The sequence below is a fragment of the Arachis duranensis genome, chromosome 1 (assembly GCF_000817695.3).
Source record: "Arachis duranensis cultivar V14167 chromosome 1, aradu.V14167.gnm2.J7QH, whole genome shotgun sequence".
NCBI lineage: Eukaryota > Viridiplantae > Streptophyta > Magnoliopsida > Fabales > Fabaceae > Arachis > Arachis duranensis.
Genome location: NC_029772.3, coordinates 94,923,141 through 94,938,457, shown reverse-complemented (window position 1 = coordinate 94,938,457; position 15,317 = coordinate 94,923,141). Strand labels below are relative to the sequence as shown.

General features: G+C 37.8%; 3 protein-coding genes across 4 annotated transcripts; all 3 read left to right on the top strand.

Annotated features, from left to right (window-relative positions):
- The first annotated feature begins 267 nt into the window (after positions 1 to 267).
- Positions 268 to 2,240, top strand: LOC107463746 (exopolygalacturonase-like). Its single transcript, XM_016082608.3, has 4 exons — positions 268 to 831; positions 952 to 1,241; positions 1,338 to 1,566; positions 1,659 to 2,240. The coding sequence occupies exons 1-4, from the start codon at positions 268 to 270 to the stop codon at positions 2,238 to 2,240; spliced, it is 1,665 nt and encodes a 554-aa protein (XP_015938094.1).
- Positions 2,241 to 6,412: 4,172 nt separating this feature from the next.
- Positions 6,413 to 10,215, top strand: LOC107463330 (multiple organellar RNA editing factor 3, mitochondrial). Of its 2 annotated transcripts, none has more exons than XM_052251827.1 (5): positions 6,413 to 6,866; positions 8,567 to 9,067; positions 9,154 to 9,251; positions 9,583 to 9,648; positions 9,757 to 10,215. In XM_052251827.1, the coding sequence occupies exons 2-5, from the start codon at positions 8,691 to 8,693 to the stop codon at positions 9,987 to 9,989; spliced, it is 774 nt and encodes a 257-aa protein (XP_052107787.1). In that variant the 5' UTR covers positions 6,413 to 6,866; positions 8,567 to 8,690; the 3' UTR covers positions 9,990 to 10,215. The 2 variants fall into 2 exon arrangements, with proteins under 2 accessions (XP_052107787.1, XP_052107783.1); XM_052251823.1 differs by having other exon boundaries at positions 8,514 to 9,067.
- Positions 10,216 to 11,070: 855 nt separating this feature from the next.
- On the top strand, positions 11,071 to 13,879 carry LOC107463320 (uncharacterized). Its single transcript, XM_016082111.3, has 2 exons — positions 11,071 to 12,603; positions 13,194 to 13,879. Exons 1-2 carry the CDS (start codon positions 11,272 to 11,274, stop codon positions 13,365 to 13,367), a joined length of 1,506 nt encoding a protein of 501 aa, XP_015937597.1. The 5' UTR covers positions 11,071 to 11,271; the 3' UTR covers positions 13,368 to 13,879.
- The last annotated feature ends 1,438 nt before the right edge of the window (positions 13,880 to 15,317 follow it).

The window sequence follows — 15,317 nt, the reverse complement described above, 5'->3', positions numbered from 1 at the left end:
GGTTATATTTTCTGTTTCATTTTTATTATTGATTAGTTACGCTGGCAACTGCTTAGGAGAAAACTGAATGCAAAATGTTCACCCCAAAGATAGATAAATTTCTAAATTTGGTAGAATCCAAAACAAAAGTTAGCAGAACACAATCTCCATTAATAGAGATGCATACAACTGCTTTAGCATAATACAGAATCCTGATATTCACTATTTAATAGAGAAGAGTTGGAGGTTAGGGAACGAAAATCACAAAGAAGAAGAACAATAGAAACAATGATTATCACGAAGAGAGCTACGATATATACACTTGTTCTTATTATTACTCTCTTTGCATCATCATGTTATGAAGCAAATGCGGGACCGATCAAGACAAGAAGCAAGCCAATAGGTGGTCCTGATATTCATGCGGGACAAGACGTAGAACGTGATCATCACGTGCTTCTTCCGGGCGAGAAAATACACAATGTTATGGATTTCGGAGCCGTTCCCGACGGCGAAACGGACTCGACTCAGGCTTTCATGGATGCATGGGCGGCAACTCGGGAGTCCACGGTGAAGAGCAGGTTTCTTGTTCCTCCCGGGAGATTCCTGATTGGGGAAATGTTTCTGAATGGGCCATGCAAGTTTAATGGGCCGATAGTAATGCAGATTGATGGCACTGTCTTGGCTTCCACGGATATTTCTGAGTATATGAACGAACATTGGCTCAGGATCGAGGATCACTTTGACCTCAAGATTACCGGTGTAGGTACATTTGATGGCCAGGGCCATAGTTCTTGGAAAATAGTGGAGGACTGCGACAAAAAAACTCAAGGCTCATGTGTTAAGAATCCTGCTGTAAGTTATTATTAACTAGATATATAATTATTTATGAGTCTTTTTATCGAAAAAATAAATTATTCTATGACTTCAAAGTTACATATCGTCTAACTTTTCCTTACTTGTATGGGATTGCAGAACTTATACTTCAGCAACGTTACGAACGGGATTGTGCATGGCGTTAAGTCGGTAAATCCCAAAGGCTCTCACATTTTTGTAACTAGCAGCGCAAACTTCAGGATCACCAATGTTCAAATCACTGCACCAGAAAATAGCCCAAACACCGATGGCATTCATATTAGCCACTCCGACAATGTCATCGTTTCTAAAACTTTCATTGGAACAGGTGATGATTGTATCGGTATGATACAAGGATCCTCAAACATTGTCGTTGAGGACGTAACATGTGGCCCTGGACATGGAATTAGGTAACTAATTAATCAAATATTTTAGAACAAAAAAGTTTAAGATGTTGGTTGAGAGAGTAATAAATATCTTTACTTATTTATATGCATGCGTGGCAGCATTGGTAGCCTTGGAAAGGAAGAGGGAGAAGCTGAGGTGAAAGGCGTCCATGTTAGGAACAGCAGACTTGTTAGGACAACGAATGGCCTTAGAATCAAAGCATGGCCAGGTCACAAATTTCCGGGTGCAGCTTCAGATGTATTTTTCAGTAACATCACCATGGAAGATGTTAGAAATGCTATCATCATTGACCAAGAGTATTTGTGCCCTAAAGACTGCACAAAACAGGTGGGTTTAATTTGCTTAATAACATTCTTATTTTTTAATCTTTTGGAAGAGCTAGTCATGCTAAATAATATATGCTCATTCTATGTGTGCAGCCATCACTTGTGAAGATAAAGAATGTACATTTTATAGATATAAGGGGGACTACAACTTCAGCAACTCCAGTGAACATGAAGTGCAGCAAGCTGAACCCATGTGAAGGAATTATATTTCGTGACATTAATTTTCAGTTTGGAAACACGCTTAAAAAGCTGACGATTCCGCAATTAAACTCATCATGTATCAATGTTAAACCTATTTTCGAAGGAATACAAATTCCACCACCTTGCCTAGATTTACCATTAATGCCTAAATTACCAACAGCGCCGGTGACATTGCCAGTGCCAGTGCCAACAAAGCCAAACTTGCCACCAGTGCCAGTGAAATTGCCAGTACTAAAAAAGTCCACGTTGCCAAAAGCAGGAACAACACTAAAGATGGTAAAAACTTCAGTAACAACAAAATTGCGAGCACCCAAAAAGCCAACACCACAAGTACCCACAAAGTCAAAATTGCCATCGGTGCATGTGGCATTGAAAAAAGCACCAAAGAAGCTAAAACTGCAAAATTCAAGAGTAAAGAAGGGGGCACCGAAGGCCAAAAATATGCGTAATATCAGAAAAAAACGTCAACACTAATAGGCCTATATCATTAGATAGGCATTCATATATGTGTTCCAAGAACAACGTGTCATATATTTTTATTGATCTCCCTGACATTTTCTTTCTTTAAATATGTGTCCTTCTTTAATTCTCGCTATGTAACAATTAAACTATATACAATCAATTATATCATTTCTATTTTCACCTATTTAATGTTATGAATATTTATTTATATTTTTTTAATATTTTATGTTCTTTCATGTATATATCTTTCTTGCTTGATCGAGTCATATTAAGCTTATATTTCCAAAATTATACTTTTTAAAATAAAAAATAAAAACAGCTTTCCTAATCTTAATTATATTCTTTAAATTAGAATCTTTACTTAATATAGTTTTGGTAAGCGGAATAGCATATCATTATACAAATATTTAAGAATAAAAAAATTGTGTTATGTGAAATGTATATTTCACATTAGTACCTAATTTTTTTAAAATTTATATTATATCACTACTTTTATTAAAATACCTTTATAATTTAATGAAAATAAAAAATATTTTTTATTTAATTTTTTAAAAAACTTAAATACCTTTTTTATATGTTAGACAAAAATTATCCTTTTAAATTAATCAAATTGTTTGATTTTATATTTTTAAAATTTAAATAATTTAAAAAACAAAAACAAAAACACATTTAATTATTTATCTCTACTTAAAAAAAATTATTTCAATCTTATTGACATCCTCCATAAACCTTAATAATCATTCATACAAAAAAAAACAAAAAAATAAATCTAAAAAATATTAAGAAAATAACACTTGTTTTTTATTTTCTTAGATTTCTCACCCAATCTTCATATCTTTTCTCTGGGTTAGTATTTTCCTCTTTTCTTTTTAAAATTCATCTCTTATCTCCAGTAAAAAAGAGGAAGAAGCTTCCTCCACAAGTGGTCTACCAAAGCCACCGCAACATTTATCGCATGCCTCACCCAGCCGAAAAGAACGTCATCACGTTAGAGAGCATCATTGTTTTTCTCGTTTTAGAGAGCACCACTGTTTTCTTTGTTCTAGAGAATGTCACCGTCTTTTTCATTCTACATCACTGTTGTCAACCTCTCCTTTCTAGTAATTCCCTTCCTGTAATTTTTGTGATTAATATAATTTGGTTTAATTTCTGTGATTTTATATTAGTTGTTGTTAATTTTGACAAAACAAAAACTTAAGAAAATTGTATTTCTCAATCTGTTTTTCAAAAGCCTTCATATGCTAGTAAAAAAATTGTTATAAGATTCTGTAATTGAGAGCTTCATTGTTTTTCATATGACTCGGACTTATAACTTAATGGGTGAGCGCCGTAATTAAATTTTTTCATTTCACACACATATTTAGTAAAAAAACTCATCAATCAAAATCAAATCAATAATCAGTAATAATCATAAAATTCTAATCACTACAAATTTTTTTAGACCCCTTTTTTCTCTTTTGTGGAACTTTACCAATTATCAATGGAGGTAAATTTCAGAACTATTCATTTATTTTGTTGAATTTTGATCAAATTTTGTGTTCTTTTCTTCTTCTTTTTAAATTATCCTTTACATGTTCTTTTACTCTGAGTATAGAAGAACTTCTGTACTATATCCGGGGGTGTATCTGGGATCTATTAAATTTTAATTGTTACTTTATCCTAGGCGCATAATACTCAGGATCTCACTTTAATTAGCTTTGGATATTAGTACTTGAGATGTGATACACTGCACAAAATGATCAAATATTCTGTGTTACACATTTTAGAAAAATAAAATATTTAAATAATTTAAATAAAAAAATATTGTTTTTTGTCATAATATTTATATTAGCTCGATATTTAAAAACAAATAATTACCCAAATCAGTTATCAAATATTTTAAAAGTGAACATTTTAGTTTAAAAAAATTAATACATAAATCAATCTCTAACATTTTCTTGTTAGATATAACAGTTTTTTATCCGTTTTTCGACATGACTCACTAACGAAAAATGCTGAATTAATACGCAAACTCGCACAGGTAGCAGTTAAGTTTCCACGTGTGTAAGGAGAACAAATCAGTCCTTAACCTTCTAATAAAAAACCTTAAACCCTCCGTCACCTTCCTCCATCTCCCTTAAGTTGCACTCCCCATTGATATCCACCTCCACATCTTTTGTATTAAACTCTCTCGCTGCAACAACCACAACCTCCACCAACCCTTCCACTCCATTTCCAAAACCTTAAACATGAAAGCCATTGTTTTGGACATCATAAACTCCACCGTCACCACGGAAGTCACCAACAAATTCTAATTCCTAGGATACTTAGAATTTCCACCGATGATTACCCCGATGTAATTAAGGATCGTGAGAGTAGTATTTATCGAGTTTTCCTTGACATGTCCAAGACCATGAGAGACAGCACCAGGATCATCGTCAACACCTGTAGCAACAACAATACCTTCAACCATGGACGGTGTCTCCAATAGCAACAGTTGGATCAGAGTAGGGGAGAGGCACAACAACATGAACCGACAGCTCCAGAGGCAAAGTCAATTGTGCCAAAGATTAACCCTAGACTGTCAGAGATTATGAAAATGGGAAATTTGATGAGCTTTCATGTCAATCTAGGAAGAGAAGGAAGAGGGAACAGGTGCGAGGGTTGCAATGAGACTGAGTGATTAGCAGTGAGGGCAAGGAGTAGAGAGGGAGGCAACAACAAGCAATGAGGGCGAGGCACGAGATTGCGTGGTGCCGCAGAGGGGTGACAAGAGGCATCGTGACACAGAGAGGTTGGCTAGCAGCGCGATAATGAGATGGAGGTCGGCGAGAGGCGGCAATAGAGAAGGCTGAGGCTTTGAACTCTGCCTTTGCTGTGTTTGAGTGCTGTGAGTGTGAGAGACTAAGTTGGAAGGGAGGGGGGCGAGCAGCGCGGCACCGAGACGGAGGTTGGCAAAAGGCGTCGGCAGATAGGATTGAGACTTTGAGTGCTTGAGAACTGAAACTTTGACAGTGAGCTTGTGAGTGTGAGAGAGAAAGTTGGGGAAGAGACTTCTATGGCCGTAGGATTTTTTTATATATATAAATAAAAAACGACGTCATATTGCTGATAATGACAGAAACTTATTTATCCATTTATGTTTTTCCAACACGTTATGTCATATGTGCCACTTCATTATTTTCTACTGAGTATATAAATGGAGAAATTATGTCATAGATTGATTTATATACGAAAAAAATTATAGAGATGTTTTTATTTTTTGGAAACTAAAGCATCCGTTTTTAAAATCTTAAAGAATTGATTTGGATAATTACTAAAAAAAATCCTTGTAGAAAAAAGTAAGTTTTGATTTTTTCATCATCACCATAATTATCAAACTCGGTAGTTCAACTGAAAATTCGGTCATCTAGTTAGATCGAGTCATCCTGCAGACTGCTCAAGTATCGGACCCAGAAAAATCCGGTTTGACCCGTACGGACATAATAAAAATCGGTGACTCAGCTGCCGGTGCAAAAAATGGGTCCGGGAACTACGTCAGTCCAACTCTCTGGTCTCGCTCGCTCGCTCAGTGTGTCGCACTCAAGGTTGCCGTCGCGCGCTGTGTCGTCATTGCGATCTCACTGCGTCGCCGTCGCCCTCCCTGCCATCGTCTTTGCCGGCGTCAGAAGCAAAGGGAACCAGTCAACCAGCGTCTGAGGTCGTCGTTGTCTTCTACACTTGTTGCCGTCGTCAGTTGGTCAGCTTCTTCCTTGTTCTTTCTTTTTTTTTTCAATTTCATTGAATCATTGCTGTAAATCATCAATTCACTGATTTATAGTTACTGGTGGTTGAATTTGTTGCTCTGTTGCTGAAATAATAATTTCCTCAAATTTTTTGTTGCTGTATACCTGTATTTACTGATTTGATTCTTACATAGGTGCTATTGATTTGGTATAATTAGTTGAATTTAGTTTTTAATTAGGCTTCAATTACCTTGTTGACAATAGATACAATATGTTTTCGCCAATATTCTAAAAACCGGACCGAATCGGCCGGTCGAACCAATTTAACTGTAAACCGGCAATATTAACGATTCCGTCAGACATGTAAAAACGATAATAAAAAGCTGGTAAAAAACCATTGAACCGGACGTGAACCGGTCGGTCGGACCGACCAGAACCCGCCCGGTTTACACAAAAAACGGAAGCTCCTTCGTTTCTTACACCCTTTCTCCCTTCCTTTCTTTCATTTAGAAAGAAATCACACAAACCCTAGCACTGTAAGCCTACACCACCGCCGCAAGGAGTGGAATACTGCCGCCGTCCGTCGCACTCAAAGTTCGCCATCCGTCATCTATCTTCCCTCGTGCTCCAAGTCTTCAACCCCTGTTCGCTGTCACCGATCGCGGCTGCTTCCTCGAGCTCGGCGTCCGTCGTCTTTGTCTGCTCAGCCGTCCTTCCGTCGTCGTTTGTTTGCCGTTCACGTTCACGTCTTCGTTCAGCTGTCGTCTTCGTTCGCGTTCTTCGCCGTTCACGTTCGCTCGCTGTTCACCGTTCGCGTTCACTCGCTGTTCACCGTTCGAGTTCGCGTTCGTCTGGAAGCCACGTTGCTCCGCTTCAAACTCTGCGACCAACCCGCGCGCTCCACCCAGCCGTCGAACTGCTCTCTTTTGTCGCCGTGAGTCTCCCTAAACCCGCCACCAGACAATACACTCACACAACACCAATACTCTTCTTCAAACTCTGCATCTTCTCATTTCTATTACAATAAGTAATTATTTGATTTGGAAGTGGTTTGGATTTTTTCATAGACTGAATAAAGTTACAATAGTTATGTTCTCTTCTCTGTCACATTGAAATTAAGCTTTGAATTCTCTTATTTCGTTTTAATTTTACCGCACTCAACATGTTTGATGAAATGCTTTAACCATATTTCTGGTTGGTTTTATAGTTTCTAGCTTTTAGAAACTTAGTAAGTTGATTGCATGTGAAATTAGAATAATTGGATCATAGTAATTAAGAAATTTTAGCTGCACAAATAACATCTTTGCAGAAAACATATAGCATGATGATTCCACTTGCATTAGTGTTCTTCTGGTAGATTTTAATTGTTATTGTGAACTTGTTAATTTGCTAATTGTTCTTTTGTTCTTCTGTTACTTTTAATTTTTTTTGTTTTTGTTGTGATTTTCTGTTCTTGAACTTGTTAAGTTGATAATTTGCTAAATTGTTGGGCTGCTGTTGTTTTAATTTGCCAAATTGTTAGGTTGCTGCGACTTAATTTGTTGGATTTTCAATTTAGGTCATGTTCTTGTTTATTTGCTAAATTGTTGTTGTGTATTTATTGTTTATATGCTGGATATTGGTAATCATTGTCTTTGAGATTATTTACTATGCAGGTTTAGTGTCATCACTGTTTTGGAATGTTTTATAATATACTAATGTTTGTTGCTGTTTTGTAATTGCTGGTTGCAGGTTTAGTGTGATTATTGGTTAATGTTTTGTAATGTTTGGTGCTGAATGCTGATTGTTGAGTTCAGATATGGTTGTTTATTTTGACTTGGGTAAAGAGACTTATGGTCATTTTTTCCTACCTTATACCAATTCAAATTATTATTTTCAGAGGATGAGCACTTATTTATGTATCTTGAGAAACTGTCTTTGTGTGTTATGAGCATTTGGTGAAGCTTTTATTGTACCTATTCAAAGTTTAGTTTCACCAAATGGTCTTCAAAGCAACTCATCCAAAATGCTGCTGCACAAACCCAAGTCTATTGTCTCTTAAAGCCTGTATGCACCTTCATTTGGTGAAAGCCTTTCTAGCACTAGTCCACTACCAACTTTGTTATTAATAATGTTATCAAATTTATTTATCCAACTACTATGTTTATTTTGTAGTTGGATTTATGATAACTCATTTGATATTCTTCCTATTCTTGTCAGATATTTCTTTTAACATTGTGTACTGATGAGGAATTGTATTTCATTAGAAAAATTTCATACTACCCTATACCCTCAACTTAATACTTGCATATTTATAATTTATTATTCTATTCTAAACCGGTTTTTCCGGTTGAATCACTGGTTGGACCAATAAACCAGTGAACCAGTGACTAGAACGGTTTGATGACCGGTCCGGTTCTCAGAACCTTGGTTTTCGCACTTTCTTTGCTTTGTGTTTGTGTTGCTATGCGTCACACAGAGATTATTATTTCAGATTCTTGTTATTGATTTTGGATTTGATGATGATTATAAGATAAGAGATGTGTGATCTTGTTGCTTTCGATTGTTGTCACTCTGAATGAAATGAATATTTTGTTGTTAGATTAACGATAGGGTTTAAAGAGATTCTTCCTTTAATTATTTGGGTTGACAAAGTGGCCCAACGGCCCAAGGGTCCAAGAGAACAAAAAGAGGAATACAAAAAAACATCACCCCTTCCTTAGGCCGGAGCAAGGAACAGCAACATCCGCCGTGTCACGGATCAGGTTACTGGAGGCAAATGGCGTACTGGAACGCCCGGCGCATCCTAGCATCTACGCTCTCACGGGCTCTCTCTTCGTCTTCCTCTGCACCTGCAACCATTTCTCGATGTCGTTCTCGCTTGCCATTTGCTCTGTGTGCCGCCAAACAAACCCTACTGGTTCCTGATTGTGCGAGGCTCCACGGGGTTCGGACCAAATCGTCGGGTTCGGGTTACTCGCCGCTGAACGATCCCTCTCCCAATTGGAGCAACCGTCCTCCCAAGGAGACTATTCTTCTCGATGGCTGCGACTACGAGCACTGGCTCATCGTCATGGAGTTCCCCGAGAATCCCAAACCCTCCGAACAACAAATGGTTGATGCCTATGTCAAAACACTAGCTCAAGTTCTTGGAAGGTCCTTCTTTCTCAATCTCAATGCCTAATTTGCTTCTTTTTTCTTTCCTCCTGTTTTGATTTTTGAGTTTTCTGCTAACTATGTAGTGAGGAAGAGGCTAAGAAGAAGATATACTCTGTTTCCACTACTACATATACTGGTTTTGGCGCCCTCATTTCCGAAGAGCTTTCTTACAAAGTTAAAGGTAGGTTTTTACCGCTACTTTCTTTCTGATTCCTCTTCCCATCAGCCCTTGTCTTTCATTAATGTCGAAGCTTATTAGATTTGTTTTCATTACTTGCATGTGTTAAATTCTGATTTGCAAAGCATTTTTGATATCATAATTGCTTTGTATTCAAAAGACTTCTCAAATTATTTCTGTGATGTTTAAATACCTTTTGGAGTTAGGGCACAAGTATCATACTATATATATATAATCAGAATTGGTGTTTCACATTTATTTGCCTGTCATTCACTCTGTATAATTGTGTGTTGTAAAATATGCTTAACTATTGCTATTTTTCCTGCCTTAATAGAGTTACCTGGAGTTCTTTGGGTGCTGCCGGATTCATATCTTGATGTTCCCAACAAGGACTATGGAGGTGAGTTTTGGACCCTGACATAATCAACATGTAATTTGATTGTTTGATCATTTTTTCTTTTTTGTTTAATTGATATTGTTGTTTTGGTCATGTAACATGAATTTTCAGGTGACTTATTTGTTGATGGGAAAGTGATTCCAAGGCCGCAGTATAGATATTCTGAGAGGCAACCAACTAGGAGCAGACCTCGGCCACGGCATGACAGGCGTCGTGAAACAATGCAGGTTGAAAGGAGAGACCCTGTTCAAAGACAAGACTGGAACCAAAGTCAGGGAGGACCTATGCAGCAATCGACTCCAATGAACAGCCAAAACTCTCCTTCTGGTGGACCAAAATGTTAAACATGATCTCTGCTTGACAAATTTCCCCCATAGTTATAGTGGAGAATTCTGATTTAAGTTCTGAATCTGCGGCATGTTGTATGTCCATGGTTTTTTGTTTGGAAATGACTCTGCCTGAACTTGGACATCATATGATTAGAATCTTTAGTATCATTATGATGATGTGATATCCAATTCAGATCGTTTACTATTAAATTGATAAACTTTTGGTTGATTGTACTTAGTATTCAAAGTCTCGCAGCATGGATCCTTAGTAATCTGGTTACTTTTTTGCCAGAGCCAAAGCAGTTCACCTTTTGGGATATTTGATTGTTTTACATATTTGTGTCTGTAGCCTTTTTATCTGGTCAAGTGTGAAATCCAAGTGTATCTTGGTGAGTTTTGATTATGACCAAGAGGAGTTCTTTGTTTATTTTGTTGGGCGATACTAGGTAAACAATGATTATCTTGAACAACATGAGCAATCATAAATCACACTACACAATAATTTAATGCTACTAATTAAATTTAAGATCAATTTACTCTTTTAACTCTATTAATTTACATTATTTAAATATTGTTCAAAAATGTTGTTGGTTACTTATATTTTTCCTATTTTGTTTCAAGTTTTGTTACCAGCAGCTGGCTAAGTCTATAACCAACAATTAAGCACCATTAGATAATAACGGAGCCAAGGGATTGCTCAGATATTTGCTTCAATAATTTCCTCCGACGTTGGGCTTGGAGTGACGTAATTGAAGATTGTTTATTTCGAATCTAAGGTAAAATGACTAGCAAAACAAGTTGAAGTGGAGAGACGCATGCGGCATTGTGAATTTTATAAATCTCTGCTCTAGACTGAAAAACGGAAATATATTGTGAATCACTGAATCCCATTGACATCCAATATTTGGAAAATAAAATAAAATATCAAAATCAATTGAATAACTGAATAGGCAATGTTATTTATCCAATCTGTTGTCATGTTATTTGAGACCAAGCATAGATACGGTGTGTGTATCATACGATCATATCACATTACCGGATGTCTGAAATTAATATAAAGATAAAAAATAATACAAAAAAGGGTGTGTTAATCTGATCTTACAAACAATAAAACGGATCTATCTCCTTAGAGTAATATTAAAACTCAAAAGAGGAAGCGAGTTCAGACAAGCGTTTCATCATCATAACGATAATTCAACAAACAACCGCAACCTGCTCTATCTTGAAATCAAAAACAACAAAAAGAAGGGTTTCCTTCTCTCACTCAATCATCAGATCAGATCCCAACAACGTAGATATGAATTCCAACCAAAACAAATCATCCCCTCTTTCACTCAACAACTACAATTTCGATTTCGATCTCGGCATCGGATCCAATCGCCCCAAATCCCTCAACGACCAGAAAGCCCCCAATTCCTCCGCCCCTTCTTACTCCTCCTATTCTTATTCCTCCACCGCCACTTCCTCTTCCCAACCGAGGCCCTCCTGGCAACCCAACAAGCCCTCATGGTCCCACAAGCCCGTCTCCGCTCCTGCCACTCAGACTGGGTTGCCCGGTGGTCCCCCTTCCATGGTCGGTGACATCTTCGGCAAGTCATGGGGTTCCACCCAACCTTCCGCTTCTGCCTCCGCCTCCGCCTCCACCGTCGGCATCGCTAACAAAAACCCTAACCTTTTCGGAGACCTGGTCACCTCTGCGCTTGGCCAAGGTCCCAGGAGCTCTTCCAATGTTCCTCTAAAAAACGCAACCCCTGCTTCCAAGCCTTCAGCTCCCGCCACTTCCACCTTTTCCATGGGAAAAATGGAAGATTCTTTGCCCAAAACTGCTAACACCGCACAGAGTAGTACAAATTGGGGATCTTCTGCCAATTTAGGGGGTTCTAGTACCGGGTATGGTGGTACCAGTATGAATTCCAACAGAAGCCCGAATCTTGGGGGTCCTTCATTAAGCACTATGGGTGTTGGTGGTTCAGCTGGTAGTGGATTCAGTTCCAGTAACAATGATCCGTTTAGTTCTCTGTCTGGTATTGGATCAAAGCAATCTGGTGCTGCTAGTCTTAATTCAGCTGCTAAATCCCAAAAGAATGATTTGGGGGATGATGGTTTTGGAGATTTTCAGAATGCTTACAAGCCAACCTCTGCAGCTTCTGTTAATGTTGGAATTGACATTGATTTTGGTGGATCTGCCACCTTGAATCAGACCCCAGTCCAGGGATCTGCTGCTGGTGCTGATCCAATGGACATGTTTTTCTCATCTTCCTCAGCATCTGCCGGAGGCACTGCTGCGGCTACGTCTCAAGGATTTGGAGGACAGGCATCTGCAGAAGTGGAAGATTGGGGTCTGGATTCTGAGTTTGGTGGAGGAGGGCATGATGTGGGTGGCACAACCACTGAGCTTGAAGGGCTTCCCCCACCTCCTGCCGGGGTGTCTGGTGCCGCTGCCAAAAACAAGGGGATGGACAATTACAAGCAGGGCCAGTTTGCTGATGCTATTAAGTGGCTTTCCTGGGCCGTCATCCTTCTGGAGAAAGCCGGGGATAACGCAGGCTCTGTGGAGGTTTTGTCATGCAGGGCTTCCTGTTACAAAGAAGTTGGGGAGTATAAGAAGGCAGTGGCAGATTGTACAAAGGTATACTTAGGCCTGTAGTATTACTTTGTGTTTAGAGTTTGAATTATATAGTAGTTGTTAGATCTATAAATGTAGCTTTTTGAATCACTAATAGTGTGTTTAGTTTCCCTTCCCATATGGAATTCCAAAACATTAGTTTAGCTGAACTGCAAAAGACAAGCTTTAGTCCATTAATTCTCCAAATCGCAAACTAAACGCATGCTAAGTATCTGCTGACTTATGTAATTGAATGTTGTTTCTTGTTGTAGACATGAATTAGCCGCCACAATATGGTATGGTATGCTATTGGCAAACTTATTTGCTAATGAAAAGAAAGAATATCTCATTAGATTTATTTGGCTTACAATATGAGATCTTCTCCTGGCTTATAATGTCATATCTTTGTTGAGACCATAGGTAGCATGTATTGAGTTCAGCTATTGACTGTTGTAGTTGGGAGAGGTTAGGATTTCCCTGTACATTTATGTTGGCTCCACGATGAATTGCTGCTATGAGCCTATGACTTCTAGGATGAATCAAACCACACCAATTTCTTGATCACCATTTATTTTCAAGTAAGTGTTTTCATCTTTATGTTGTTTTGTTTGCAGGTTCTAGAAAATGATGAGAAAAATGTGTCCGTCCTTGTACAGCGTGCTCTCTTGTATGAGAGTATGGAGAAGTACAGACTTGGTGCTGAAGACCTGAGGACAGTGCTAAAGATTGATCCTGGGAACAGAGTTGCCAGAAGTACCGTTCACCGATTGGCTAAGATGGCCGATTAGTGATGATTTTTTCTCCTTTCATCCAATTTTTACAATATATAGGTCTATCTATACCTACACCTTTACCCCCGGTAGCCATGATTGTCAGGGGGTTCATAGGTATGAACTGCTTTTTTGATTTCTGGTTAGCCTTCATATGCATTTCTCTGTGTCCTTTATTTCATTCTGGCCATCTCACGAGATTAATTTTCTCGTTTTCTTCAGAGACATAAACAGCTAAACGTAATGTGAGTTTCCATATTCTTTTCCTATTTATGTTGTCCCAAGTGTTTAGATTGTTTGCATGTTATGAAAGTGTTTATTGGTTGCACTTTCGTTATTGAGTACCCTTGACGAATTCTTTTGGATATAAAGAATCAACCTTACGCCATGCTCCCTCATCTCTTGAAGTCATCTATGGACATGAGATTTGTTCTGGGTTGTTATAATATATGTAAAGGATTTTTTGGGTCTAGAAGTTCATGAGAATTTTATATAGACTTCGTTATTGTTCTGCTGCATTCTTTTTTTTCTATACGTGATGTGTGCGCACTAATCAGGAATCACATCAATTCTGTATTCCCTTCTCCAAAGAATATTTATGCAAATAAATATCCAATTCAATCTCTATCTATCATCTCGACGGATACTACTATCTCTGACTAAAATAATGACAATGCATTTCATAATCGTTCATACCGGAAAATAAATTGGTAAAAATACCACGTTGTTTTTGAAGATAATATGCTCTTTAGTTATCATATGCAATTGACTTTTCTTCAATAAGGTTACCGGTTTTTCGATTCACCATACCGAACGCTAAAACTGGAAGGTAAGAAAAATCCCTAATAGGCTAATACACAACGGAAAAGTCCCTACTAAAAACAATTCATTAGTTATCATTGTTACTGTTTATATCAATCTTTGCATACAAAGAGTGAGTATGTAATCCTCCCAATTGGTCCTTGAGATTTGCACGTTTACTTATTTTGGTTCTCGAAATTCAAAATTTCTTATAGTGGTCTTCAGATTCAGGTGCAGGCATCAATTTGGTCTCTCGACCCTTTTCGACAATGCATCATCAAACTGAGTGCTAAGGTGGCAAAAGTTTGTCATGTTGGACTCTCCAACAATTAGGTAACATAGCAATATTTGATTTTGGACCTCATTTAGTCCCTACTCCCTAGAGCCCTAAATTATTCTTCTTCTTCTTCCTCCTCCTCCTCCTCCTCTGCGCCGTCCCTCTCCTCTCGCTTCCCCTTTTCTACTTCCTTGTCTCCCGCCCAATCTTTTTCCCATAGTAATATGATTCATGCTTGCTGCAGCACCTTCTTCCCTTGCTTAGTGCATTTCATGTGTCTTATTTTTAGGTGGAAATAGCTTACTTCGATAATGGAGGCATTCTTCCATACCTGATAAGGAATCTCATCAAGTAGTGAAGTCATTGTTAATGAAAAATTCTAGAGCCGATTGTTGTTGCAGGCTTTTCAGTTCTCATGTTGTAAAACGTGTGATAATAAGTTTTCAATAAATTGGAAAACATCCCTTAAGCAGGGATGTAATTTTTGACTTTCTTCTCAAGCGTTTATTAGTTACTCGGCTTATAAATAGTTACTGTATTCAGTTTAATGTCTTAATTTTTGTGTCATAACTCTGTCTATTGAAAAAGAATGTGGGATAATCATATTCATTAAAGCAAAATGAATAGAGATTTGAATTTTTTGCTAATAATTCTTAAAGATATCTACTTTTGATTGAATTATTGTAATTATAAGACACTCCTTCCATTTCAATAACCTCTTTTAAAATTGATCAAGAACCCTACCGGAAAAATGAAATGATCAACAAAAGCATATTGCTATGGGAAAAGAGGAGATCGTGTCAGAAAAAGGGAAGTGGCGTGGTGGAGAAGGCGAAGATAAAGAGGAAGTCAAGAAGAAAGGAATGGTTCAGGTGAGAGACAAGAAGAAG

Coding starts and splice junctions, on each gene's coding strand:
- LOC107463746 (XM_016082608.3), top strand. CDS start 268: ATGATTATCACGAAGAGAGCTACGATATATACACTTGTTCTTATTATT. Junction 832..951: donor CATGTGTTAAGAATCCTGCT/GTAAGTTATTAT, acceptor ATGGGATTGCAG/AACTTATACTTCAGCAACGT. Junction 1,242..1,337: donor GGCCCTGGACATGGAATTAG/GTAACTAATTAA, acceptor CATGCGTGGCAG/CATTGGTAGCCTTGGAAAGG.
- LOC107463330 (XM_052251827.1), top strand. CDS start 8,691: ATGGCGTACTGGAACGCCCGGCGCATCCTAGCATCTACGCTCTCACGG. Junction 9,252..9,582: donor GCTTTCTTACAAAGTTAAAG/GTAGGTTTTTAC, acceptor CTGCCTTAATAG/AGTTACCTGGAGTTCTTTGG. Junction 9,649..9,756: donor TCCCAACAAGGACTATGGAG/GTGAGTTTTGGA, acceptor ATGAATTTTCAG/GTGACTTATTTGTTGATGGG.
- LOC107463320 (XM_016082111.3), top strand. CDS start 11,272: ATGAATTCCAACCAAAACAAATCATCCCCTCTTTCACTCAACAACTAC. Junction 12,604..13,193: donor CAGTGGCAGATTGTACAAAG/GTATACTTAGGC, acceptor TTTTGTTTGCAG/GTTCTAGAAAATGATGAGAA.